Source organism: Saccopteryx leptura, chromosome 4, assembly GCF_036850995.1.
Source record: "Saccopteryx leptura isolate mSacLep1 chromosome 4, mSacLep1_pri_phased_curated, whole genome shotgun sequence".
Lineage (NCBI taxonomy): Eukaryota > Metazoa > Chordata > Mammalia > Chiroptera > Emballonuridae > Saccopteryx > Saccopteryx leptura.
Genome location: NC_089506.1, coordinates 125,237,412 through 125,261,000, shown reverse-complemented (window position 1 = coordinate 125,261,000; position 23,589 = coordinate 125,237,412). Strand labels below are relative to the sequence as shown.

The 23,589-nt window shown below is 54.3% G+C and overlaps 3 protein-coding genes across 11 annotated transcripts in view; 2 read left to right on the top strand and 1 right to left on the bottom strand.

Annotated features, from left to right (window-relative positions):
• The window catches only part of SLC38A10 (solute carrier family 38 member 10), a 40,956-nt gene extending 37,036 nt beyond the window's left edge, over positions 1–3,920 (top strand). For 2 of the 4 annotated variants that reach the window (XM_066381510.1, XM_066381506.1), the window contains 2 exons: positions 2,093–2,254; positions 2,481–3,920. In XM_066381510.1, coding sequence (XP_066237607.1) covers positions 2,093–2,254; positions 2,481–3,502 — 1,184 coding nt within the window. In that variant the 3' untranslated portion in view covers positions 3,503–3,920. The remainder of the gene's footprint in view (positions 1–2,092; positions 2,255–2,480) is intronic. The other 2 variants (XM_066381507.1, XM_066381508.1) reach the window with 2 other exon arrangements.
• Positions 3,921–6,374: 2,454 nt separating this feature from the next.
• Positions 6,375–9,045, bottom strand: NDUFAF8 (NADH:ubiquinone oxidoreductase complex assembly factor 8). 3 transcript variants are annotated; one of them, XM_066383750.1, is made up of 4 exons: positions 8,907–9,045; positions 8,646–8,756; positions 8,014–8,092; positions 6,375–6,744 (listed from the first exon to the last, which is right to left on the bottom strand). In XM_066383750.1, exons 1-3 carry the CDS (start codon positions 8,988–8,990, stop codon positions 8,018–8,020), a joined length of 270 nt encoding a protein of 89 aa, XP_066239847.1. In that variant the 5' UTR covers positions 8,991–9,045; the 3' UTR covers positions 6,375–6,744; positions 8,014–8,017. The 3 variants fall into 3 exon arrangements, with proteins under 3 accessions (XP_066239847.1, XP_066239848.1, XP_066239849.1); XM_066383751.1 differs by having other exon boundaries at positions 8,014–8,088; XM_066383752.1 differs by lacking the exon at positions 8,014–8,092.
• A 100-nt stretch (positions 9,046–9,145) lies between these two features.
• Positions 9,146–22,833, top strand: TEPSIN (TEPSIN adaptor related protein complex 4 accessory protein). Of its 4 annotated transcripts, XR_010751101.1 has the most exons (14): positions 9,147–9,373; positions 10,950–11,022; positions 11,294–11,385; positions 11,530–11,623; positions 14,813–14,880; positions 15,027–15,105; positions 15,213–15,284; positions 16,659–16,862; positions 17,692–17,866; positions 17,977–18,090; positions 18,206–18,284; positions 18,466–18,600; positions 19,602–21,894; positions 22,122–22,833. XR_010751101.1 is itself a non-coding variant. In XM_066381505.1 (13 exons), the coding sequence occupies exons 1-13, from the start codon at positions 9,335–9,337 to the stop codon at positions 20,148–20,150; spliced, it is 1,773 nt and encodes a 590-aa protein (XP_066237602.1). In that variant the 5' UTR covers positions 9,147–9,334; the 3' UTR covers positions 20,151–22,076. The 4 variants fall into 4 exon arrangements, 1 of the variants encoding a protein (XP_066237602.1); XR_010751102.1 differs by lacking the exon at positions 15,213–15,284 and having other exon boundaries at positions 9,146–9,373; XM_066381505.1 differs by lacking the exon at positions 22,122–22,833 and having other exon boundaries at positions 19,602–22,076.
• Positions 22,834–23,589: the final 756 nt, after the last annotated feature.

Here is a 23,589-nt window from a genome sequence, read left to right as displayed (position 1 = left end):
CCACTGATCCCGACTCTCTCCCTTCTCTTAAAAATGTCCTGGTCTTGCCTGACCAGGCGGTGGTACAGTGGATAGAGCGTCGGACTGGGATGCGGAAGACCCAGGTTCAAGACCTTGAGGTCGCCAGCTTGAGTGCAGGCTCATCTGGTTTGAGCAAAGCTCACCAGTTTGGACCCAAGGTCGCTGGCTTGAGCAAGGGGTTACTCGGTCTGCTGAAGGCCCATGGTTAAGGCACATATGAGAAAGCAATCAATGAACTACTAAGGTGTCGCAACGAAAAACTGATGATTGATGCTTCTCATCTCTCTCAATTCCTGTCTGTCTGTTCCTATCTTTCTCTCCGACTCTCTGTCTCTGTTTAAAAAAAAAAAAAAAAAGTCCTGGTCTTTTTAGCTCTTCGGGTGGCTCTGTGGTCACTAAAGGACAGTCTGTAAGACTGGTTGCTCAAGGGCCCATCTAAGAGTTGGGGGGTTGCGTGTAACCCCTGCCATGTGCATGGCCTGATACTAATACATTTTGCATGTATGTTAATATCAGCAGCTCCCATCTCATCTACGAGACTGGTCCCTGTGGTCTTGGTGAGCTGCAGGAGGGGCTCTGGCTGTGTATACCTTGTCACCTCCACCATTCCATTCCATGTCTGTCCCATGTGTTGCTTCCCTCTCTAGTGTCAGTGAAGGCTGGTCCTCTGAGGAGCCAGTGTGGCCATGGGGCCTGCTCCTCCAGAACCCGCCTGGGGACAGGCAGTGTTGGCTGGTCGTAGGGTTGGCCTTGTACCATTGACCAGTATGTGGTCATGAACACAGGTACCCAGGGTGACGGGATGTCCTGTGGCCAAGGTAGGTAAGCCAAAACTTTTAGGGAACAGCACTGTGTGCTTCTTTCTTCTGAAGGGAGGTGTGTGGATCCTTTGATCCCACCCATGAATATGGCTTTGCTTCAGCAGACATCCTAACAATCTGAGGATGTCTGTGTGGGTACCTACCTGGAGGGAAGCATGGGGCTGCTGCACCTCAGCTGGCTAAGGCCCTTGTCCTCCCTCCGGCCCTCCCCATGGCCTTGTCTACCCTGTGGTCAGCCTTAGCATGTTCCTCATAGGCACATCCTTGCACCGGTCTTCAAGGGGAAAGCCTCCTGTAGTCCCTGGGAGAAGGCCGACCCCACACTGTTCTGGCAGGTCACAGATCACTCTTGGGAGGACAGGCTAGCATGTCCTGTGTGCCAGGCTGGCAGGAAGAGCTGGAAGGAAAATGGGACTCCTGTCCAGCTGTAGAGGGTGCTGCAGGTGCCTGTGCTTGGCCTCAGGCCTCCCCTGGACCATGTTCTGCATGGGGCCATGGACAGCATAGCAAGGCCTGGCCACATTGCCATCCCGGCCTTCCCCCCAGCTCACTGAGCTCCTTCTGTGTGGGGCCTGCAGCCCTGTCTTGAGGGACAGGACCAGGATATTGGCAGTGGCCTGTCCCATAGAGGTCCCAGCTATCATCTCTGTTGGAAAGCAAGATGGTTCTATTTGTTTTCAAAATTCTCACCTTGGAGGAAATATTCTAAGAATTTTTTTAAAAATTTTATTTATTCATTTTAGAGAGGAGAGAGGGAGAGAGAGAGAAGAGAGAGACAGGGGGGAGGAGCTGGAAGCATCAACTCCCATATGTGCCTTGACCAGGCAAGCCCAGGGTTTCAAACCGGCGACCTCAGCATTTCCAGGTTGACGCTTTATCCACTGCACCACCACAGGTCAGGCCGGAGGAAATATTCTATAGGAGCCAGTAATCTTTTTCAAAATGGTTTCTAGCTTGAATCACCCAGCCCAGATCACACGGGTGCCACTCTGGCAAGCTCTTCATGAGTTACGGTACCTGGGACTCTGCCAGGGGTGTCTAAGCCATGGGCCAGTGTGAGAGCAAGGCCGTTAGAATGGTCAGTACTATGTTACAGAGGCCTTGGCTGTGCATCTGGGAGCGGTCCTGGGTGGCCCCTCTGCCCTTAATGACACCTGACCAGCAAGGGGACAAGAAGAGCCTGCAGGTTGTCCCAGGAAGAGTCCTCACCACACCCAGCGCAGGCCCTGATGGTGTTCTCTGACCCCCAGAGGCCGGCAGGGTGGAGATGCTGGACCACGCCGTCTTGCTGCAGGTGATCAAGGAGCAGCAGGTTCAGCAAAAGCGCCTCCTGGACCAGCAGGAGAAGCTGCTGGCGGTGATCGAGGAGCAGCACAAGGAGATCCACCAGCAGAGGCAGGACAGCATGGACGGCAAGTGCATGTGGGGGCGGGGCTGGGGAGAAAGTGTTGCTTAATGCAGGGGCCCCAGTCTCCTTGGCTTCCAGTGTGGCTGGTGGCTCCTCGGAGGCTTGAGTCCTGCTGGGTAAATTTCTGTGATGATGCCTATTTCTTAACTGCTGGCAAGTTTGTTCCTTTCTGTCCTGGCATCAGTGGCTTCTATTCGTTTCTGTGGCTAAACCGATGTCTTTACTTGCAGTGGACGTGCCTGAGCCTGGGGAGGCTGCACCTCGGAGTAAGGAGCAGGAGGCCCATGAAGCTGGGACGGTGGCACATCCCCCCATGCAGCCTTTGGAACCAGAGCTCGGGGCTCCTGGGAAGCCCCAGGCTCTGCCCCAGGGACACAGCCAGCACGCTGTGGAGGAGCCCAAGGGGGCCATAGTCAGAGCCCTAGCCGGTCCTCCTAATGGTGTCGACACAGAGCCCCGGAGAGCCCAGGCTGAGCCTAATGTTGCTGGTGTGCAGGAGCGAATCCCAGAGCCAGATGTCCCCGGGGCACCTGAGAGCCCAGAGAAGCTTGAGGCTGAGAATCCCCCTGGGCAGATTCTGGATGTTCTTGGCAGAGGCTCCCAGGAGAAAAACAAATCCAGGAAAGAGGCAGCAGCTGCTGGTCCCAACATTCAAGAGGAGGCAGGCGCACTAGGAGCAGTTACAGAGGTTGGGGACCCTCACATGAAGCTCCAGCAAGGGAGCCGAGACCGGAAAGCTGTAATGTCCAGCAGGTCGGGAGGAGCAGCCCCTTGGGCCCAGGTTGTGTTACGTCAGCCAGAACAACCAGCTGTCTCTGCCAGAGGTCAGGGAGGTTACCCAGAGGCAAGAAAGGAGGCCCTTGGCGGGGACCACCTGGATGGGGACCATGTGCCTGCCCCTGGGGAGGATACTGCCATCCAAGAGCCCAAGCAGAGGCCAGACCCTGAGCCTGGGCCCAATCAGGTTTTACCCGGGGTTCAGAAGCTGGATAATGCCAAACTCAACCGAGATCTAAAAGTCCAGGTTGGTGCTGACCTCAGAAGGAGACGGCGAGATGTCGCTCCTCCTGCAGATGGGGGGCAAGCCCCCAAAGAGGGGGTCATCATCAGCTTCAACCCCCTATCTGACATGCAGGTCAGTGACCTCCACAGAGCCCTGGACACCCAACTTCGCCAGGCCGCAGGGAGTGCTTTGCAGGTGGTCCACAGCCGCCAGATCAAACAAGTGCTGGGGGCCCTGGAGGAAACCTGAGTGCTCCTGAGTGGCTGCCATCCTCCTGGTCAGTTGGTCTCACCCGGCCGTGGCCAGGTCGCCAGTGACCCAGGAGCGCAGGGGCGTCCCGAGTTCCAGAGATCATACTCCAGAGTGACTGTCCGAAAGCTCTGTGTCTCGCCGTGCGTCCTTTCCCAGAGTGATCAGCCACAGCTCTTCACTTGTCCAGGTGACTGAGCTCACTGCGGCCACATGCTGGCCTCCATGTTCTGAGACAGTGAGTCCTGTGCACCTCTGAGGCTGGTGCTGTCCATTGCTTACTCGTCCCGACCCGGCTGTGGAAACCAGCCCTGGCCACAGATCTTGTTACTCCAGATTTTACTTCTGATGTTCTGAGTGTTGTATAAAGTCTTAATAAACATTACACCATCACCACAAACACTGCTTCCTGTCCAAGAGGCCTGGGGAGAGGACTGCAATTCCATCCCTGGGTGTCAGAGAGCGGCCTAAGTGTGCCCTCACCTGTCACATGCTCTGCTTGCTTCCCCAAGTTATCATGTGAGGTTTTTTTTTTTTTGTATTTTTCTGAAGCTGGAAATGGGGAGAGACAGTCAGACAGACTCCCGCATGTGCCCGACCGGGATCCACCCGGCACGCCCACCAGGGGGCAAAGCTCTGCCCACCAGGGGGCGATGCTCTGCCCCTCCGGGGCATCGCTCTGTTGCGACCAGAGCCACTCTAGCGCCTGGGTGGGGCAGAGGCCAAGGAGCCATCCCCAGCGCCCAGGCCATCTTTGCTCCAATGGAGCCTCGGCTGCGGGAGGGGAAGAGAGAGACAGAGAGGAAGGAGAGGGGGAGGGTGGAGAAGCAGATGGGTGCCTCTCCTGTGTGCCCTGCCCGGGAATCGAACCTGGGACTTCTGCATGTCAGGCCGACGCTCTACCACTGAGCCAACCAGCCAGGGCCTTTTTTTTAAAGAGATTTTTAACGTTAATTTTTACTGAGGGAGGGGAAGTATCAATCCATAGTTCTTCACTTTCATTGTTCATTGTCATATGTGCCCTGACCAGGCGAGCCTCGGGTTTATAACTGACCTCAGTGTTCCGGGGTCATGCTTTATCCACTGTGCCACCACAGGCCAGGCTAACCATGAGATTTTTTAAAAATAAAAAAGGGAGGTGAGTGTTGAGGTGAATTACCTGAAAGACGATAGTACAGGTTTCTGTACAACAGCCAGCCATGACGGGGGGTTGTGAAGGGACAGGCCAGTGACCAAACCGTGCAACCGCAAAGACCAAGGGCAGTCAGACCTGATGCCCAGAGATGGCCCGCAGTGCCAGGCTGGCAGTCAGAACACAGTGACTGAGATGGGCCCGGGGTGGCCTCCCTATGAATGGCAGTGGCTTGTGCTGGGTGCTGCTTTTCCTGGGTCTGCCCACTTGGCAATCCTCGCTGGAGCCTGCTCCCCTGTCAGGTTGCTGTGTTTTGTGCTGTTTGGTTTTTAAGGAGCAGAAAAGCCAATTGTGGCCCCTTGGAGCCACTGCCTAGCAGGTGTGGCAGCTGTCAAGAGAGCCCAGGGCTTTTACTGCTTTGTCCGGGGTATCACTTCCTGGCTCCCCAGAAAGGGATGGGGTTACTCCAGCTCCCAACCATGCTGAAAGGGGCTGTGTGGGGGTAGGGGAGGACCACAGCTACCTTGGCCTCGGGGCCTTACAAGTCATTACTTTTTATTGTAATTTCAATGTTCTGGGCAGCTTGTCAACTAGAAACCAATAATGAATGGAGTGGAATTTTCTGGAGGTCGAGTTGATTCCTCCTGAATCCTAGGGATGGGGGGAGGCATGGGTGCCTGGGCACTGCTCATGCCAGGGGCAAGTGCCTCTGGACATCTTGGAAGGCCCCAAGAGCTGAGGAGGCTGGTGTTTGGAGTGTGCCTGACCAGTCAGCAGAGCAAGCCTGCAGTGGCCCTAGGATGAGACATGGGGTGGTGGCTTCATCTGCCACCCTGGATTGGAGCTTAAAAGGACAGCAGGAGGGAGCACCTGGTGGAACAGTTCTGGGAGGTGCCTAAAGACGGTGTGCCCAGTGGAGATGCTAGAGGCTGTCAAAAATCAGAAAGGAGCAGGAGGAAGGATCAGGGAGAGAAGTCCATGCTTTAAGCTGGCCATAACCCCTGGGTATGAGCTGTAAGGTCTGGACAGAGGTCAGGCCATTTCCTGGCTCACCCACCCCTCCAGCTCTCTGTAGGTCTCTCTCATCCTGGCAGAGGGTCACTTCACCAGTTTCTGGTCTTGAATTCCAGTGGTTGCTGTGAAACATGCCCTCAGCCCTTGAACGGTGCTGGCTGCCCCTCCAAAGCTACTAGGGACCCACATCTCACTGAGATGGATACTCATGTCTCAGAGACCTGGGACTGCACCAACTGGGAACATTGGGCTAATTTTGGAGCAGAGGTTTAGGAAAAAACAGAAGTGTGTACCTCCATGCTGGAGATCAGGAACACTAGGCTGATGGAGCCCAAGGACAGAGTGACCTCCACACCCCTGGGAAGGGCTTTTGGAACAGCCCCATGCACCCAGCAGGTGGCACTCAGGAGCCGTGGAATCCAATGGCTTTTGGCACTGGGGGATTGTGTTCTCAGGATGAGAGTTGTGGGATTAGAGAGGATAGGAGGCTGCGGAAGGGCGTGGGTGACCCGATAGGGGGAGGGGGCCTGCAGTCTCACTGGTCTAGAAGCTGCTGGGTTGTCTTCACTGCCTTCTACAAAAGAGCCCCCTCTTCCCTCCAATTCTAGATTAATCACCCATTTCAGGTTCCCTACAGTGGTCACTCCCTCATGGTCTCTCCCTCATGTTGTCAGTCTTCTATCTTTGACATGACCTGTAAACCAGCAGTTACATCTAGAGGCTTCATGACAGTCACATAATATTTTATTGGTGAGAATTCTTTAAAAAGTGAGAATCCTAGGGCAGCGTGTCCTGCAGCTCACACTGTTAGGTTCTTCAGGGTAAGGTCAGGCCCATGCACACACCCACACAGGACAGAGACCTGTGTGGGCTTTACTGCTGGTTCACTGCAGCTTGTTCTAACCCAGACCCTTGCTTGCATGATGTCAGAGACCACTTCCCCCTCTGCCCATGGCTCACCCTAACAGGGTCAGTCCTTGTAGCCCTAGGAGCTTTAGATGTTTCAAAATGCTTGGCCTTTGGGGCCATCAGTACCAGGTACCCGGCTTTGCTCCCTCAGTCCTTCCTAATGGCCTCCCTTCAGGGTCTTCTTGGCCTGGAAAAGAAAGTATTTTGTCTCACTGGGTTGCTTCCAAGTTAGATGTGGTTCCAAAGTAAGAAAGAGCACTACCATTCCAAATACCATCTTCTCTTAAATACCTTACAGCAGCGGTTCTCAACCTGTGGGTCGCGACCGACCAAAACACAGGGGTCGCCTAAAGCCATCGGAAATACATATTTTATTTAAAAATGTATTGTATAATAAATATGTATTTTCCAATGGCTTTAGGTGACCTTTGTGTTTGGGTCATTCGACCCCCGCCGGGGTCGCGACCCACAGGTTGAGAACTGCTGCCTTACAGAGAGCCTGGCTGTGGGCTTGGCTGGTCAGAGCACGGGGCCTCCTCCCGCAGAGGAAACAGGTAAGAGTGGCTGACACACTTGCCCAGGGGCAGGGCTCACAGGATGCAGCCTGAGAGCCCTTTCTGCCTCATCTTGCAGCCCCCAGCCTTGGATTACAGGCAGAATAGCCAAGAACGGGTTTATTAGCACATCTCCCATTCTGAGAAACACTTAAGTTCCCAGGTTCTGCAGTTAGGTCACTTAGTGAAAAACAGCACCTGTGACAGCATAGGGCTCTGGAAGCAGGGCATACCTGCGGGAATGTTTTTATGTGACAGAGGTAAAGGAGCACAAGGTAAGTCACAGATGACCAGACCCCTGTACCAGGAATTCCTGAGTAACCACAAAAGGTGGTGGAGAACAACCTGTGTGTAACTAGAAGTGTTTGACCTTTATCTCTCAACCAGTAACCACAGGGGAAGGTCCTGTTCCTCAGGGAGAGCTATAAGGAACAAGTCCAAGGGACAAGTGCAACTTTAATAGAGAGCCTGCATAGGTGTCTGAGGTTGGTGAAAAGGGCTCACTTGGGGTAGCAGGATGAGGCCAGTGTGTCCCAGCCACAATCGTCTAATAATCACAAGGAAGGTGCCAGGAGTTCCCTGAGCCCCCAGAAAATGAATATGTGAACTGTTGTCTTGAGCTGGACAAACAGATATCCAATGTCCTCTCAACCATTCACTTGGGATGATTCTAGAACATCAGGAAACCCTGAATGCTGACAAGATAACCTCTGCCATTGCACCCACCCCCAGATCCAGTGAGTTCAGGGGTACCAACCCAAGACCATGGTCATTAAAGCCTCATGGCAGGCAATCCCTCCCTCTGCTGTCTGAAATTCCCGGGAGATTCCCCAGAGACATCTCTCCCAACTATTCCTCCAGGTCCTTTATGGAAACGTGAAAACACGACACTAATTCTTTACCTGCCTACATGGCCTGATGATTCCACCATATTTTCACTGGCATAGCGGTTGATCTAACAGGGACCAGGAAATGTCCTGGCTTAGAAACAGAAAAGACTTGCTGTTGAATGGCTGGAGGCAGCCCAGCGTCCAGACCAAGAGAAAAAACTGACTGTTCCAACAGTCTTCTCCACCTCTCTTAACCTTGTTATGAAGACAAAGCCAACGTAAGTAACCAATAGGCTGTGCCTCCATCCCTTGTAAATGAGGCTGTTGGCCGGGGTAGTGGGCACCTGGCCGGAGAGCCCAGTACGGCTGGGTGCCCCGGCGGTAGAAGCTGCACACACGTAGCAGGGAACGCCAGCAGTGTCACTAAGGCAGAGCGGGCGCTGGGGCGCGGTGGGAGTCCAGGTTGCGGTTGGTCTGGGCGCTTTCACACATTCCGTCACCCCAATACCACTCAGAGAGGGTGGTGTTCCCCCCCGCTGCCAGGTACACAGGCTCTGCGGCGGCAGAGTCGCGCGGGCCTGTGGGTCGGCGTGCAGCGTCGAAAGCACCAGAGGGTGCCCAACACCGAACGCAGAAGAGAAGAGTGGCCAGCGGGTCCCTCCCCCGAGGCAGGCTGGACGTGGGGTTGGGAGGCGCCCACCTACCGCGGCGGCAAAGCAGCTCCGCAAGGCCTCGAACTCCTGTGCGCAGAGATCCTTCCTCAGGTTGCCACCCGGGGCCGTGGACGCCTGCACGCACCTGCCGTAAGCCGCGGCCTAGAGGCGGGGCGGCGCGGGAAACGGTCGCGGTTGCCCCCGCGAGTCACCGGGGCGGCTCCCACCCCGCCCCGCCCCCAGTCAGTGCCCCACGTCTGCCTTGCGTCCGCCCCACGCCCGCAGGCACTTCCCCGCCCGACGGCTCCTCACCTCGGCCCCACAGACCACCAACCGCTCGGGGAAGGCGCGAAGGCGACTTCGCACGCGCCCCCATACGGCTCCGTTCCCTGTCATGAGCGGCTCCTCGTGGGCGCCACCACCTTAGGTCCGTCCTCTTCCGGCGCCCAACATCTTGATAGGTCGACGCTTCCGCCCATCGCCTTTGCTCAGCTTTCTAATTGGTCAGCCTTCAGACTTAACCGCGGCTGTACGGAACCTCGGTCTCCCAGATCCCTATAATTGGCTGGTAGCCTGTCTTTAAAATGGGACTTCGGATTGGTTTAGGCTCAAATTGTTTACCAAAGTCGACCTCAGGGCCCACTCCACGCGAGTGATTGGCCAGCCGGGCCAAACCCACGCGGTGCCGAGCCTGGCGGAAGCGGGGCGGGGTCGAAAAGGTGACCGGCGTCGTGGCTGCCATGCTGCTGCTGAGAGACCGTCTGAGCTTCCTACACCGGGTGAGTGCGGGCCGCCCGACCCTGCTGCGCGGCACCTTCCCCCGCTCGCTCTGAGCCGCAGCAGTCCACCTCCCGAACCCCGATCGGCCCTGCCGAGGTCATCGTGCTCCGGCCATTCCCGAGTACCGCGGCCCCCTCCAGCTCCTTCCTACCTTCCTGGCCACTCCGGCCCCTCCTCCTTCGCCGCCTCCCGGGGCTGGGGGACATCACCCCACGTATGTGGCGGGGACAGGTCAGTACCTTTCCTGCGTCAGGTCCACTGAGGACGGTCAAGCCCCTAAATAGAACCTGAGCAGGAAAGGAGCTGTGGGCGCTTATTGCTAAAGGACCTTTGCAGAAAAACAAAAAACAAAAAACCCTAGTGATCCTGTTCAGGATAAACACGGCCTGCCACCAGTCTGGGGAGCAGGGTGAACAGCAACTGCCCTTGGGCCGCCCCGAGGCTGTGCAAAGGACCGGGCGTCTTTAGGGGGAGAATGAAGGGCGAGTGGGGCTCCCTGAAAAATGGTGATGAGTTGGTCATGTGAATGTCACCAGGCTGGCTGTGGCTGCCTGCTGCTGGTTATCCAAGTCAGGATCCTCCGTGTTAACGTTTGTGAACCCTTTCCAGTAAATGCGGCAAGAAAGGAGGTCCAGCCTGTGGCCAGGTATCGGCCAGACTGAACAGTACATTCTCCTGGTGCCCAGAGCTTTCTTAGGTGGACCTTTAAGGGAGACGGGGTCATCTTCTTGGTGCTTGAAGCCCCCTCCTCCATTAGTTTCAGTGCAGATGTTTCCTTACCTGTCAAGGTTCTACAGACCCTCCACTTTGGGTCTCCGTGGACGGGTGATGTCAGTGATTTGCACCCAGGCTTGTGTGACAACCAGGCACGTATTATGACACTGGACAGCTGCAGTTCAAACTGTAGTCTGTGGCCAGCACTGTCTGAGTGGCCCTAAGGCCTGTGTCCTGTCTCATGCTGAGGCTCATTTAGGACGAGTGTCTGGTTTTCATCCTTCTGCTAAGGAGTAACATGAGTACGAGTGTGTTGTACTAACAAATAAACCGACACTGCACAGTCCATTGTTCTCCTGGACGCTTGTTTCTGTAGAATCTGTTCCTCAAAGTCGAGCTGTATATGATGGGTTAGGCTTAGGGGTTATGTCACATTGCTGATCTGTGCTCGGGAAAAATGGACCGTTTCCAGCCCCCTGAGTGGGAAAGGGGTTCACCTCCTGCTTTTTTGCTTTTGCCAGTTGATAGGTACATTAAAGGTGCCTTTTAATTGTCTTGCTAAGTTATTAGCATAGAGGCCTGGGAGGCGGTGTCACGTCCGGACCCAAGCAGAATGGACTGTTGCCATGACTTTCCAGAAGGGAGGCTCCTCCTGTCAGCTCTCCATAGCTGGTGGGCTATTGATGTCTTCTCTGGGGTCCCCATTGATGTCTTCTCTGGGGTCCCTTGCCAGCTGGCGAGACAATGATGAGATATGTGGAAACTGGTGCCCCCAGGACCCACTTTGGTGGCTGTGGGCTCGCCCCTGTGTACAATGGCCACTCGTGGGCACTCATGGGCAGGGCTCTTGCTGCTTTTCAGCTCCCGATTCTCCTGAAGGGAACATCAGATGATGACGTGCCATGTCCGGGCTACCTGTTTGAGGAGATTGCCAGTATCCTCCTGTGTCCACATGTAGGGTCCTTGGGCTTCTATCCTGGGGTGGGGGTGGGGGAGGGTGTCTAGCTCTTTCACCAGAGTAACCAGATGTGAGTGGGGTCTGAAAGCAACATTACTGATGATATAGAGCTCAGGATGCCCTAGAAGTCTGACGTTCCTGAAAGCAGGGCCTGGGTTGGTTGCTTGCAGGGAGGATGCACTGAGAGTTTTAGTGATAGTGAGGCCCAGGGTCAGTTTGCTCCTTCCCTAACCCAAGCGCCTCCCAGAAATCTCCCACGAGTCCCTGGGCAGCAGCCAGTGCCTCTTGGAGTATCTTCTGAACCGACTGCACAATGGCTCTGGCCGTGTGAAGCTTAAGGTGAGGCCATGAGCGGCTCCTGCTGACGCTCCAGGTTCAGATCAGAGCCTGAGCTCACACCTGCAGGTGGTGAGATGGGAGGAGAGGGATGCAGCTGGGGGTACCCTCTGGGCCTGGCTCTACCCCATGTGCCTGTCCCCCCAGGTGCTTAAGATCCTGCTCCATCTGTGTGGTCATGGCTCCTCTTCCTTCCTGCTCATTCTCAAGCACAACTCAGCCTTCATCCAGGAAGCAGCAGGTATAGCCCTGAGGGAGGCAGCAGGGTGGAGGGAGGCCAGGGTCAGGTTCAGCCCAAGGTCCCTAACCATGTGCAGCCCCTACTTCCCGGACTCACCCTCACCATTGCTCCTGCTCTGGGCCCTCTTCTTCTGAAACGCCCTGAACTGTGTCCTTTTTCTGAGTCCCCCTCCTCCTGTGCCCTGTGCTGCCTGCCACTCTCACTATGTGGGTGCTAGTGACTGTTTCTGTTTGTGTTCTGCCGGCCTTTGCAGGCTGGACCTTTCCTGTCTGTCTGTTCTGATGCCCAGCAATCACACAGTAGGTGCTCCGTGTGCACACAGTCCCCTCCCCTGCCACGGGCTCTCCTCCCCAGGGCACCTCCCCAGGGCACCTCCCCAGGGCCCTAGACAGAAGGAGCATAGGAAGCCTTTGCTCTGAGGAGGGCTGTGGGAAGGACAGGTGAGGCCATCTGGGGAGAGGGTCCTGGCCTGGCCTGATCCAGGTGACAGGTATGTCTGGGTGGAGCCCCATCCCTCACCCCCCAGACCAGGATTTGTCTTGCATCTCTCTCCCTAACAAGATTTGGGGGCACATGGCCTGAGATCTTCCATGTGGTGGTGTGGGAGTACTGCCCTGGGTCAGTCTTGGGGGCACACCATCCCTATACCCCAACATGTGCCCTGAATGAATCTTTGGAAGGGCCTGGCCCTAAGGCCAGAACAGCTTTTACCCAGGCCAGGCTGAATAGCTTAGTTGGTTAGAGTGTTGTCCTTATATCCAGTGGTTGTGGGTTTGATTCCTGGTCAGGACACATACGGGAAAGATTGCTGTTTCTGTTTGTCTGTCTCTATCTAAAATCAGTACATTAAAAATAAAAAAAGAAAGAAAGGGAGGGAGGGAGAGAGAAAGAGGACTCCCTCACCCAGCTGTCTGAAGAGAGAGGGAGATAAAAAAAAAGGAGGACCACCCTTGCCCAGGCTGTCCAAAGAGGGTAGCACCAGGGAGGGGCCAAGCCACTCTTGGCCACTTCTTGGTTGTGGGAGACCCTCGTTTCCTAGCTTGTTGGAAACCTTTAGGTGCCCATCGTTCTTTGTTGGCACCCAAATCTCTCCAGTTGTCACCTGTGGCCCATGTGCTCTCAGCATGACCCCCAGGGTGACAGTGCCCAGAGAGGTTTGTGTGGGGCTATTGTTGCCACTAGGAACGGAGGGAATGGTGGTGCTGGGGTGGGAGAGATCCACAGAGAGATGGTCAGGATGGCTGTACTCACACACAGGAGGGGCTGAAAGTCTTGGGCCCTGTGAGGAAGGTGCTCGCCATTCACTTGCTGGTTCAGCTTCTTGTGGGCAGCCCTGGCTGGAGACATGGGCCTCATCTGCACAGTGAGGGCTGCCAGGTGAAGCCAGCACTACAGAGTGGGAAGTGAGGTGCGTTGGCGATGAGGACACAGGGAGGCCCTGCTCTCACACTCAGACTGAGCCCGAAAGGATTCTGCTGAGTGAGGCTTCTGCAGTTGTGGGGGCTCCAGCATGTGCAGAGGCCCCAAGGCAACCTGAAGCTTTTTGGCAGAAACATGGCATATCCATTTCAAGAACAAGGCCCAGTCCTGAGTGAGAACCGCAGGGGATTAAGAAATAAACACAGAAAAAAAGAAATAAACACAGAAAGAAACAGAATGGGATCAGGAGCACTCCTGCCAAGCTGATAGCTTGCAAGAACTGAGCCTGCACCCCCAAAAGCTTTATTTTTATAGTATAAAGAAAAGTCATTTGCAAAACAAAAAAGTCATTTGCAGATGCAAAGTAACATTTCTGAGGCAAATCAAGAATTCTCCCAAGTGTGAAAAACCCCCACCCTGCATAATATCTTAACTTCACAAAACAAAGGGTAAAAAAACTGCCTCCAGTCTCTTAGAGGGACATGGGGGATGGGAAGAGTGAATACCCGCAGCCTCACAACTAACACGAAGGTGTGGAGAAAGACAGAGCCTTTAGCAATTTAATCAAATAGAGATTTGTGGGGAAGAGCTTATCCTTTTGGCTTAAGTCTTAAACTGCGACGATTTTTGTCAACTCCATGTCCAGGTTGGGGAAGGGCTCAGGAAGTCTTTCAGCCTGTAATAAGAAACTTGCCTGACCTGTGGTGGCGCAGTGGATAAAGCATCGACCTGGAAATGCTGAGGTCGCTGGTTCGAAACCCCGGGCTTGCCTGGTCAAGGCACATATGGGAGTTGATGCTTCCAGCTCCTCCCCCTTTCTCTCTCTCCCTCTCTCTCTCCTCTCTAAAAATTAATAAATAAAATTAAAAAAAAAAACAAAAAACTTGATGGGTGTTTGTTTGTTTTACACTGACAGAGAGTCAGAGAGAGGGATAGACAGGGTCAGACAGACAGGAACGGAAAGATGAGAAGCATCAATCACTCGTTTTTCATTGCGCATTGTGACACCTTAGTTGTTCATTGATTGCTTTCTCGTATGTGCCTTGATCGTGGGGCCTTCCGCAGACCGAGTAACCCCTTGCTCGAGCCAGCGACCTTGGGTCCAAGCTGATGAGCTTTTGCTCAAACCAGATGAGCCTGCGCTCAAGCTGGTGACCTCGGGGTCTTGAACCTGGGTCCTCCACATCCCAGTCTGATGCTCTATCTACTGCGCCACTGCCTGGTCAGGCAAGAAACTTGAGGTTTATCCTAAAATCTATGGGAACTTTTGAGAAGTTTTGAATTGGACAAGACTCCCTATTACTTCTGGATGGAGAGTGAGTTGAAGGAGGCAGATAGGTGGAAGATGAGGAACTAAGGCAGAGACAGCAATGGGGTGGGAGGTCACCATGGTGACGTTCTGAAGGCCTTGCTGCTGCAGGGGCTGGCAAGGGTGGCCCAGGTGCTGTGGTGGCACATCTCTATAGAGTGGTGTATAGCAGTGGGTCATGGAGGAGGGGTTATGGGGCTCCTTGGGCTTTGTCTAAGGAGCAGAGGTGCTCAGGGAAGGGGGACTTTCCCAGACTTCTGGGTGGGGAAGGGACTTTGACCTATAAGTGATGTCACAGGAGGGATTCAAGGTCAGACCTAATGGGAGTGTTGGGATGGAGGGAGAGAGCTGATCATGGGGGAAGGGCTGGGATAGTGAAACCTACCATGCTGGGGGGAGGAGCTCCAACCTTGTATCTCAGCCACCCTGCCCAGCTCAGCCCTCCCCTCCCTGCCCTGCAGTGTTCACAGGGCCCCCGGATCCTCTCCATGGGAACAGCTTGTACCAGAAAGTGCGGGCAGCTGCCCAGGTGAGCCCAGGACCAAGGTCACCCCTAGGACCCCAGCTGTACTCCTGCTATGGGACCAGATCTCCTCTGTGGGGGCTCTCCGAGGTGGGGGGTGGGGGTCACAGCTGGACATGTAGCCACATTGAGTGCCCTAACCTCCTGTCTAGGACTTGAGGAGCACCTTGTTCTTGGACAACTTGTCCACTCTACCTACTTCCCAGCCTTACAGGACCCTGCCTCCAGCAGGTACGTGACCTTGTATAATCCAGGGGTTTCCCTGGCAGGGCAGGGTGGAGCAGTGTCTGGACCTCCTCTCCCTCCCTGGTGTCAGAGTGACTTAGGTCCTCCCGCAGGCATGGGCTCCCAATCCAGGCCCCAGAGCACCCTCCAGGGCTTTGGCTACAGCAAGGAGCGGGGCCACACTGGTGAGTGCTGCATGGGCTCTCAGGGTACAGGGATGGGGGCTGGCTGTGGCAGGTGACTTAGGGCAGGAACACTGGTCATGAGAAGTAGACACAACCAGCCCAGTCGGCCAGGATGGTGTGTGAGGCCTGCAGAAGGTCCATGTGGGCCACATGAACCTTGCATGGTGTATATGGCTAGTAGTCCCAGCCGTCACAGCCAGGCACGTGCAGGTTCCCATTAGGTTCGGGCAGACAGTAAAGAAACTGCAGAGCCAAAAAATGGTGGGCCATTCCTTTATTCTAGCCTCGCAACCGGCCGGCGAGTAAACACACAGTGGGAAAACACTTCCCTTTCCATTCAAGGCTCCCAAAGTCACTGACTCATCCGGTTTTTTTTAGAATCAAAGGTCCCCACTAGCCTCAGTCACCTCTGGTTCCCCATTTGCACACCTTCTCCGTTCTCTCTGCACAAACTGGCTTCTCCTTCAGCACCCTGCCATCTTGGCTTCCTTCTTCCTCTTCTTCCTCCTTCTAAAAAACTACCTGGGTCTGACCTGTGGTGGTACAGTGGATGGAGTGTCAACCTTGAATGCTGAGGTCACCAGTTCAGGACCCTGGGTTTGCCTGGTCAAAACACGTATGGGAGTTGATGCTTCCTGCTCTTTCCCCCCTTTTGCTCTCTCTTTCTCTCTCTCCTCTCTAAAAATGAATAAATAAAATTTTTTTAAATAAATAATAAAAAACTACCTGGGCTCACAAAGACCCCTCCTCCAGCACACATTAGAATAACAGTGACCCTTCCCAAGCAGGAAGGTAATTAGCAATTTCACCTGGGCAGTACCATTCATGTGGGCAGCACCATTTTTAACAAAGTGAGCAAACGTAAAAATCACATTTTACAAACTTATTTACCCAACACATGGGCTCAGGGCTGAATCGGCTGTTGTGCTAACTGACCCTTGTGGTCCCGACCCTTGGCCCCAGCCCCTGGCCCTTCTGAGGCACAGATTCCTGGAGTAGGTCTGCCTGGGAGGTGTCACCTGTTCTTACTTTGGATTCACCCTCAAAGGGCAATCACATAGGAAGCCCCCTGCCCCCAGCACTGGCTGTGAGTCTTTGGCCATGGAGGTTGAGTAGCTGGACAAGCTCCTTTGAAGGACTCTTGCTCCAGGGTAGGCGTAACTCTGTCCTAAGCTCTGTTGGGCCTGCAGGTATACTGAAGAATTTCTGAGAAGCTTCTGGAAGGGCCCAGGTTTATGCCACATGGCCTTTGCTCTGTAACTGCAGCTCTATTCTGAGCCCTGAGCAGGGAGCAGCTGTGGGACTCGCATCCTGGGAGGACATTAAGGGACAGGACCGAGGGGCTGATGCCATCTCCCTGTCCCTCTGGTGCAGGCTTTGCAGGTGAAGCCTTCCTCTCCACCATCCAGAAGGCCACAGAATTGGTGGCCAATGCTGTGCGCCCTGAGGCTGAGAGCACCAGCATCCAGGGGCCCCTGTCTCGGAGTAATGCCTACCAGCCTGTGGTAACGCCTCCAGCCAGTCATGGCTACCACATGCCTGGGAACCCACTACCTGGAGCCATTCGTGGCACCCGAGGTATCGGGGAGATTCTTCCTTTGGGGTCCGGCTTTCCCCTCCCATGGGCATCATCGTGACACCTGCTGGGGCCAGGTAGAGCACATAACAAGGTTCCAGCAAGAGCCCAGGTTCCAACTCAGGGCAGAGGAGAGGGGGAGGGCAGCAAGTCCCCCCCCACACACATGCTGCCAGTTACTCAATAGGCCATGCAGGAACCATGCCCAGCCTGCCACCCATGTCATGCATGTTCCCTATAACCTCTGTGGCTTCATGCAGACTTGTGTTGCCCCATTGCCCGGTGTTAACTCCCAGTATCCAGACTCTTTCTTGCCAGCTGCTGAGTGGAACGGCCCTGGTTGGGGGGAAGCTCCCTGAGGGTCCCAGTTCCTCAGATGCTGGAACAGGAGCCCCGGCCACAGCTTTCATCCACTCACCCAGCACACTTGGGTGGCTCTGTACCTGTCCGGGCTCTCGGCCACAGCTGGCCTCTGGGTGCGTGTGTCCTAGTGGGGGAAGTGGCGATCAGCAGCACAGGTCGATTAAAGAATGATGTACCACAAGACAGGAAGGGGGACAGGTGTCACTGAGGGGCAAGGGTCACAGTGAGCTCTGAGAGCCTCGGGTGCCCGGAGCTGCTGCGTCTCCACCTGACCTTTGTGTGAGGGTGTACCCCACTTGGCCGCTGGGCTCCTCATCCTGGTGTTTTTGGAGCTGGAGCCCAGTCGGCTACCCTATCTACATCTTGGGACCCAGTACCCATCCCTGGTTCTTTCTGGGGTCCCTGAGAAGTAGGTGTGAGGCCAATCTGAGGTCCTCTGTTCTGACCTGTGACCACTGTTTCTTCCAGCCAGGAGACATCATCCTGGACAGGCCGGTGGGGGGTGGGACGAGCAGCACAGCAGCCCTGGCTCTCCTAGTTCTTCCCAGGAGAATGGCTGGAGCAAGGCCTCAGACTCAGGCAGTTGGTTGGGCAGCGACAGCCCCTCGGGGGTCAGCTGTGCACCCAGTGACCTGGCCGAGAGGTGAGCAAGCACCATGGGCCCCTCCATGTACTTCTCCAGGATCCCATCCCAGCGGAGGGTGTGACCTGTGAGGGCCAGGCCTCCACCCTAACCTGCTGTGCCCCCAACAGGGTCGATGCCATGACCCTGAGCGACTGCCAGCAGGAACTAGGCCTGGTCCACATGGTGACACAGGGGCCATGCGCCTTCCTGAGCCAAGAGGAGGCACAGCGCTTCATCAAAGAGTGAGCCTTCGACCAATGCCCAGCTCCCTCAACACCCCCTCCTTGCCCTTCTTCCCATTGTCCACTTAGGGAAGGGCCTCAGCTGCCCTCCCTGCCCAGGTACCCCTTCTCGCAGGTGTGGGCTGCTCAACTGTGAGGCTGTGCTTGAGCTGCTGATCTGCCACCTGAGTGGGACCAGCGAGCGTGTGCAGATGGTGAGAGCCACGTGAATGTGGGGATGGGGCACTGTGACCTTCACCCTGGCGTTTGCCTTGGGGAGACAGGTGGGAGGGGGTTGGTACCCAGGGTTCCAGCGGGGCTGCATAGGGGATCCTGGGAACTCAGGCCTTCTGGGTAGAGCCAGCTGACTCTCCCGGCCCCCTGTCCACCCTGCAGAGAACCCTGGGTGCCATTGCCTCCTTGGGGTTTGCGGACCTGCTCTCCCAGGAGCACATCCTGCTTCTGGCCCAGCCACACCTACAGGAGCTCAGTGTGGGCAGCCCCGGACCTGTGACCAACAAGGCCACCAAGGTGAGCAACACCTGGGGGCCAGAAGAGTGGATGTGGGGATTCCCCATTCTACCAGTCTTTTTCAGAAATACCCCTCTCATCACTGTCCTTTGCTTCCTGGGACAGGTTGTGCCTTTAGAACAGCAGTTGGGGCCCCATCTCACATCTGCTCGGGGTACATTAGGCTTGTTCCCCTCTTCCTGATCCTGGACCCTCCCCTGCCCAAGCTCGCCCACCTTCCTGCCTAGCAGCTCTTGCCCTATTGGTGACTTCCTTATCCACATGATTGAGCTCATGTGCAGCCTCCTACAGGAAGCCCTCCTGCTTGGACGGGTTTATTCTGCTATTCTCCACCCCATGTCACAGTTCACAGGTCTGTGCTTGGCTCCCAGATCTGCCGCTCCTGAGGAGCAGAGCCTGTTGCATTCATTTGAGTTCCTTTCCCGCTTATGCCTGCGTTATGTGGAGGCTGCCTGGACTCTCACTCCACCCACCCCACCCCCATGCTGGGCCCTACGCTTAATTGCCTGTTGGCATCCTTCAAGCTTCTTCCCATTTCCTGTGGCTACTGAAAATTCAAGTCCTTAGTTGCCAGTCCCTAAATTGTCCTTCATCAAAGCATCAGTGAGGGTGTAATACACAAAACACATATCGTGTGGGGTGTCACAGTGGTGTTTCTAAAAAGCAATGGTTCAAAGCACCTTTGTTCCCTCTGTGGGGCTGCCTCTCCCTGCACTGGCTTGTTCAGTGGCAGGGAAAATGCTGTTTATGTGACGGCAGGTGGGGGAGCAGGCCACAGGCGTGTATCTATTGGCATATATGGTGTGGCCTGGTGTTTAAGCAGCTCAAGGCCAACAGCAGCCCTCTAATTTGGTGGGATGACAGTGAAGGGGTCACTTGTGAATAGAGTTGGCCCTGGTCTGGGCAGCGGCTTTGAGGAGGGCCCTAGAGAGAGCTGTGCCTTCGTGATGCCTCAGGAGCACAAAGACCCTCACCAATTTCCCTCTTCTCCCCCTGTCCAGATCCTAAGACATTTTGAAGCCTCCTGCCGACAGTGTGCCTCCGTCCAGAGGCCTCTGGCCAAGTCCAGCCCTGCAGCCACCTGTGTAGGCCCGTCTGACCTGCTGACTGAAGCTGTTACTTTTGCTAGGGGCCAGGCATTTCTCCAGTCTCTGAGTTCAACCCTGTTCTCGCCCAAGGACCCTAGAGCCCCTCTGCCCCTGGATGGGTGCCCCCTCCCAGCCCTCGGGGATGGCAAGGAGGCCAAAACCAGACAGGCAGTTTCCAGAGAGCAGGAAGCCAGACTTGAGGGGGCCCCATCAGGCACGGATACCCCAAATGGAGGAACAGAGCTCAGCCCAGGCCCTAGTAGCTGCCTGTGGAGCCCGGTGGCCAGCAGTGGCCACAGCTCCTTGTTTGCTGGCATGGAGCTGGTGGCCTGTCCCCGCCTGGTGGAGGCTGGGACTGCTGTGGAGGAGCTCCCTCAGTCCCTGTGGGTGTCATCACAGATGGTAGCAGCCAAAGAGCCTCCTAGCTCAGAGTTGTCAGCTTTCGCATTCTTAAACTCATGACCTCATGGAACTGAGCCACATACAGAGTCTCCCTGTCCTGTGACTCCCAGGACCCCCTGGCTCAACACTGTCCCCTCTGCCCTCAGCCCCCAGGTGTCTGTCTACATCAGCCTCTTTGCTTCACCTTGGTGCAGGGAGTCACCCAGCCAGGTGAGCTTGGCATGAACGAGCCATCCAGGAATGAGCAGGAGCCCACCAACTAGCCAGAACCATGACAGCCCTTGGGGGTGTAGTGGTTGGGGGAGCAGCTCACAGGACTAGCAGGCAGGGCGGGACACACAGCCCAGCTGGTTTCTGGGCAGTATCAGGAGCTAAGCCCTTGTTAAAATTGGCAGCTGGTGGGCCCTAGGCTGCTGGGCCTCCTGCCTCATAGGCATCTGGTTCATGACATGGGCACACTGTATGTTTGTTCCCATCTGCAGACACTCAGTAGGACAGAGGGTGTCCCATGGCCTTCCTGGAGGGGACAGGACAGGAGGGGATCCTGGTGATCAAGCTCAGACACCAGATCCCCCCTAGTTGCCCAAGTTCACAAGCAGAGCACAGAATGGCACCCAACTCCTCCTTGGGGGAGACATATTGGGAAGAGAGGTTAAGGGCCCATCTGCAGACTGAGCCCAAGCCATGGCACTTAGCCCAGCTGCTACCAGCTAGGTGAGGACCCAGAGAGGAGGACCCTAGGCTACCCTTGGTTCTTTCCCCCTGCCCCCTTCCCACCAGAGGCTGGCTTTTTGGCCTTGAGTCCCTATGGCAATGGGCAGGCAAGTGACAGGGCCTTAGGGGTCCCTTGGAGAAACCTCTGCCTGTCTTGTCCTCAGAAGCAAGGTTTTCTTGTGTGTGTGGGTTTGGAATCACTGCTTGGATGTTTGTTTTTGAGCTCAGAACCCTACCTCCTCAGGGACAATAAACAGCCACACACCTGGGTCATCAGGGTGGGGCACTGACTCACATCAGCTCCCTCTGCCATGACTGCTTCCTGCAGACTATACAGGGCAGCCTTGCAGAGAAGCTCCAGGACATTTCCTGAATAAACCCCGCTGTCTCACAAAGCTGAACCCTGTGCTTGTCTTTCCTGCATGTGTTTTAATGAGGTAGTGTTAATAAGGGGTACACTTTGAGGACTTTCCTCAAATTAGGGACGGGTATTATTTCTTTCTTAAATATTTCCAAGGCCTGACCAGGCGGTGGCGCAGTGGATAGAGCATCAGACTGTGATGCCGAGGAACCAGGTTCGAGACCCCAAGGTCGCCAGCTTGAGTGCAGGCTCATCTGGTTTGAGCAAAAGCTCACCAGCTTGGACCCAAGGTCGCTGGCTCGAGCAAGGGGTTACTTGGTCTGCTGAAGGCCCGCGGTCAAGGCACATACGAGAAAGCAATCAATGAACAACTAAGGTGTCACAACAAAAAACTGATGATTGATGCTTCTCATCTCTCTCCGTCCCTGTCTATCCCTCTCTCTGACTCTTTCTCTGTCCCTGTAAAAAAAAAAAAAAAAAATTCCAAGAACTCTGTAGTAAAACTATTTCTTTCTTTTTTTTTTTTAAAGATTCTTTTATTGATTGACTTTATATAGAAGACAGAGAAAGAGAGAGAAAGGATGGAGGGGGGCAGGAATCATCAACTTGCTTCTTGTATGTGCCTTGACCAGGTAAGCCCAGGGGTTCGAACTGGTGACCTTAGCATTCCAGGTCGATGCTTTTTCCACTGCACCACCACAGGTCAGGCCTAAAACTATTTCATAAAAGGTATCAAATTGGCCTGACCTGTGGTGGCGCAGTAGATAAAGCGTCGACCTGGAAATGCTGAGGTCGCCGGTTCAAAACCCTGGGCTTGCCTGGTCAAGGCATATATGGGAGTTGATGCTTCCAGCTCCTCCCCCTTCTCTCTCTCTCTCTCCTCTCTCTCCTTCTCTGTCTCTCTCTCTCCCCTCTCTAAAAATGAATAAGTAAAATAAAAATAATAAAAAAAAAAGGTATCAAATTGTTCTTTTAATTTCTGTACAGTCTGTAATGATGTTCCACCCTTCATTTCTGATATTGACCATTTTTCCTCTTTTTTGATTAGTCTGATTAAAAGTTTATTAATATTACTGATCTTTCCAAAGAACTTCTGGTTTTATTTTTCTACAGCTTTTATGTTTTCTACTTCATTGATTTCTGCTCTTACTGCCTTCAGTGTGTTGTTGTTTTTTTAATGTTTATTGTATTGATTTTAGAGAGAGGAAGTGGGGGGGGGGGGGAGAGAGAGAGAGAGAGAGAGAGAGAGAGAGAGAGAGGAACATCGCCCTGCTCCTGTGTGTGCCCTGACCGAGGATCAAACCAGCAACCTTTGCGCTTTGGCATAATGCTCTCACCAACTGAGCTGTCTGGCCAAGGCCAGTGTGGTGTTTATATTCTTTTTCTAGTTCTTTAAGGTGGGAGCTTAGATTATTTGAGACCTTTATTCTTTTCTAATATAAGCATTTTAATGCTACTAATTTTCCTCTGTGCTGCTTTGGCTACATCCCATGAACTGCGATTTATTTTTATTCAGTTCAAAATACTTTTTAATTTCTCTTGAGACTTTCTTTTTCTCCAATGGGTTATTTAAAAGTTTGTTTTCCTATTATTACTATTTTAATTGGTATAGTAAGATCACATTCTGTATGACTTAAATTTTACTGTAAAAATTTCAAACTTTTATTAAAGTTTAAGGCCCAGACTATAATCTGTTGTGGGGAATGTTTTGTTTTTGTTTTGTTTTTAAGAAGGGGGAGAGAGAGAGAAGGGGAGAGGAGCAAGAAACATCAATTCAGCCCTGGCCGGTTGGCTCAGTGGTAGAGCGTCGGCCTGGCGTGCAAGGGGTCCCGGGTTCGATTCCCGGCCAGGACACACAGGAGAGGCGCCCATCTGCTTCTCCACCCCTCCCCCTCTCCTTCCTCTCTGTCTCTCTCTTCCCCTCCCGCAGCAAGGCTCCATTGGAGCAAAGATGGCCCTGGCGCTGGGGATGGCTCCTTGGCCTCTGCCTCAGGCGCTAGAGTGGCTCTGGTCGCAACAGAGCGATGCCCCGGAGGGGCAGAGCATCGCCCCCTGGTGGGCGTGCTGGGTGGATCCCCGTCGGGCGCATGCGGGAGTCAGTCTGTCTGTCTCTCCCCGTTTCCAGCTTCGGAAAAATACAAAAGAAAAAAAGAAACATCAATTCCCATCTGTGCTCAGGGTTTCAAGCCAGCACTAGGTCCTTTGCTTTATCCACTGCACTACCACAGGTCCAATGTGAGGAATGTTTCATGTGCACTATCGTCTAGAACTACAAACCACTATCTTTCATGAACATACCTGTAGATGAAAAAATTCTTAACAAAATATAAGCAAAACGAACCCATAAACATAAAAATGGTAATACATCACAATATGCAGAACTTACCCTGGATGTGACAGGATAGTCTAATATCTGAGAAACAG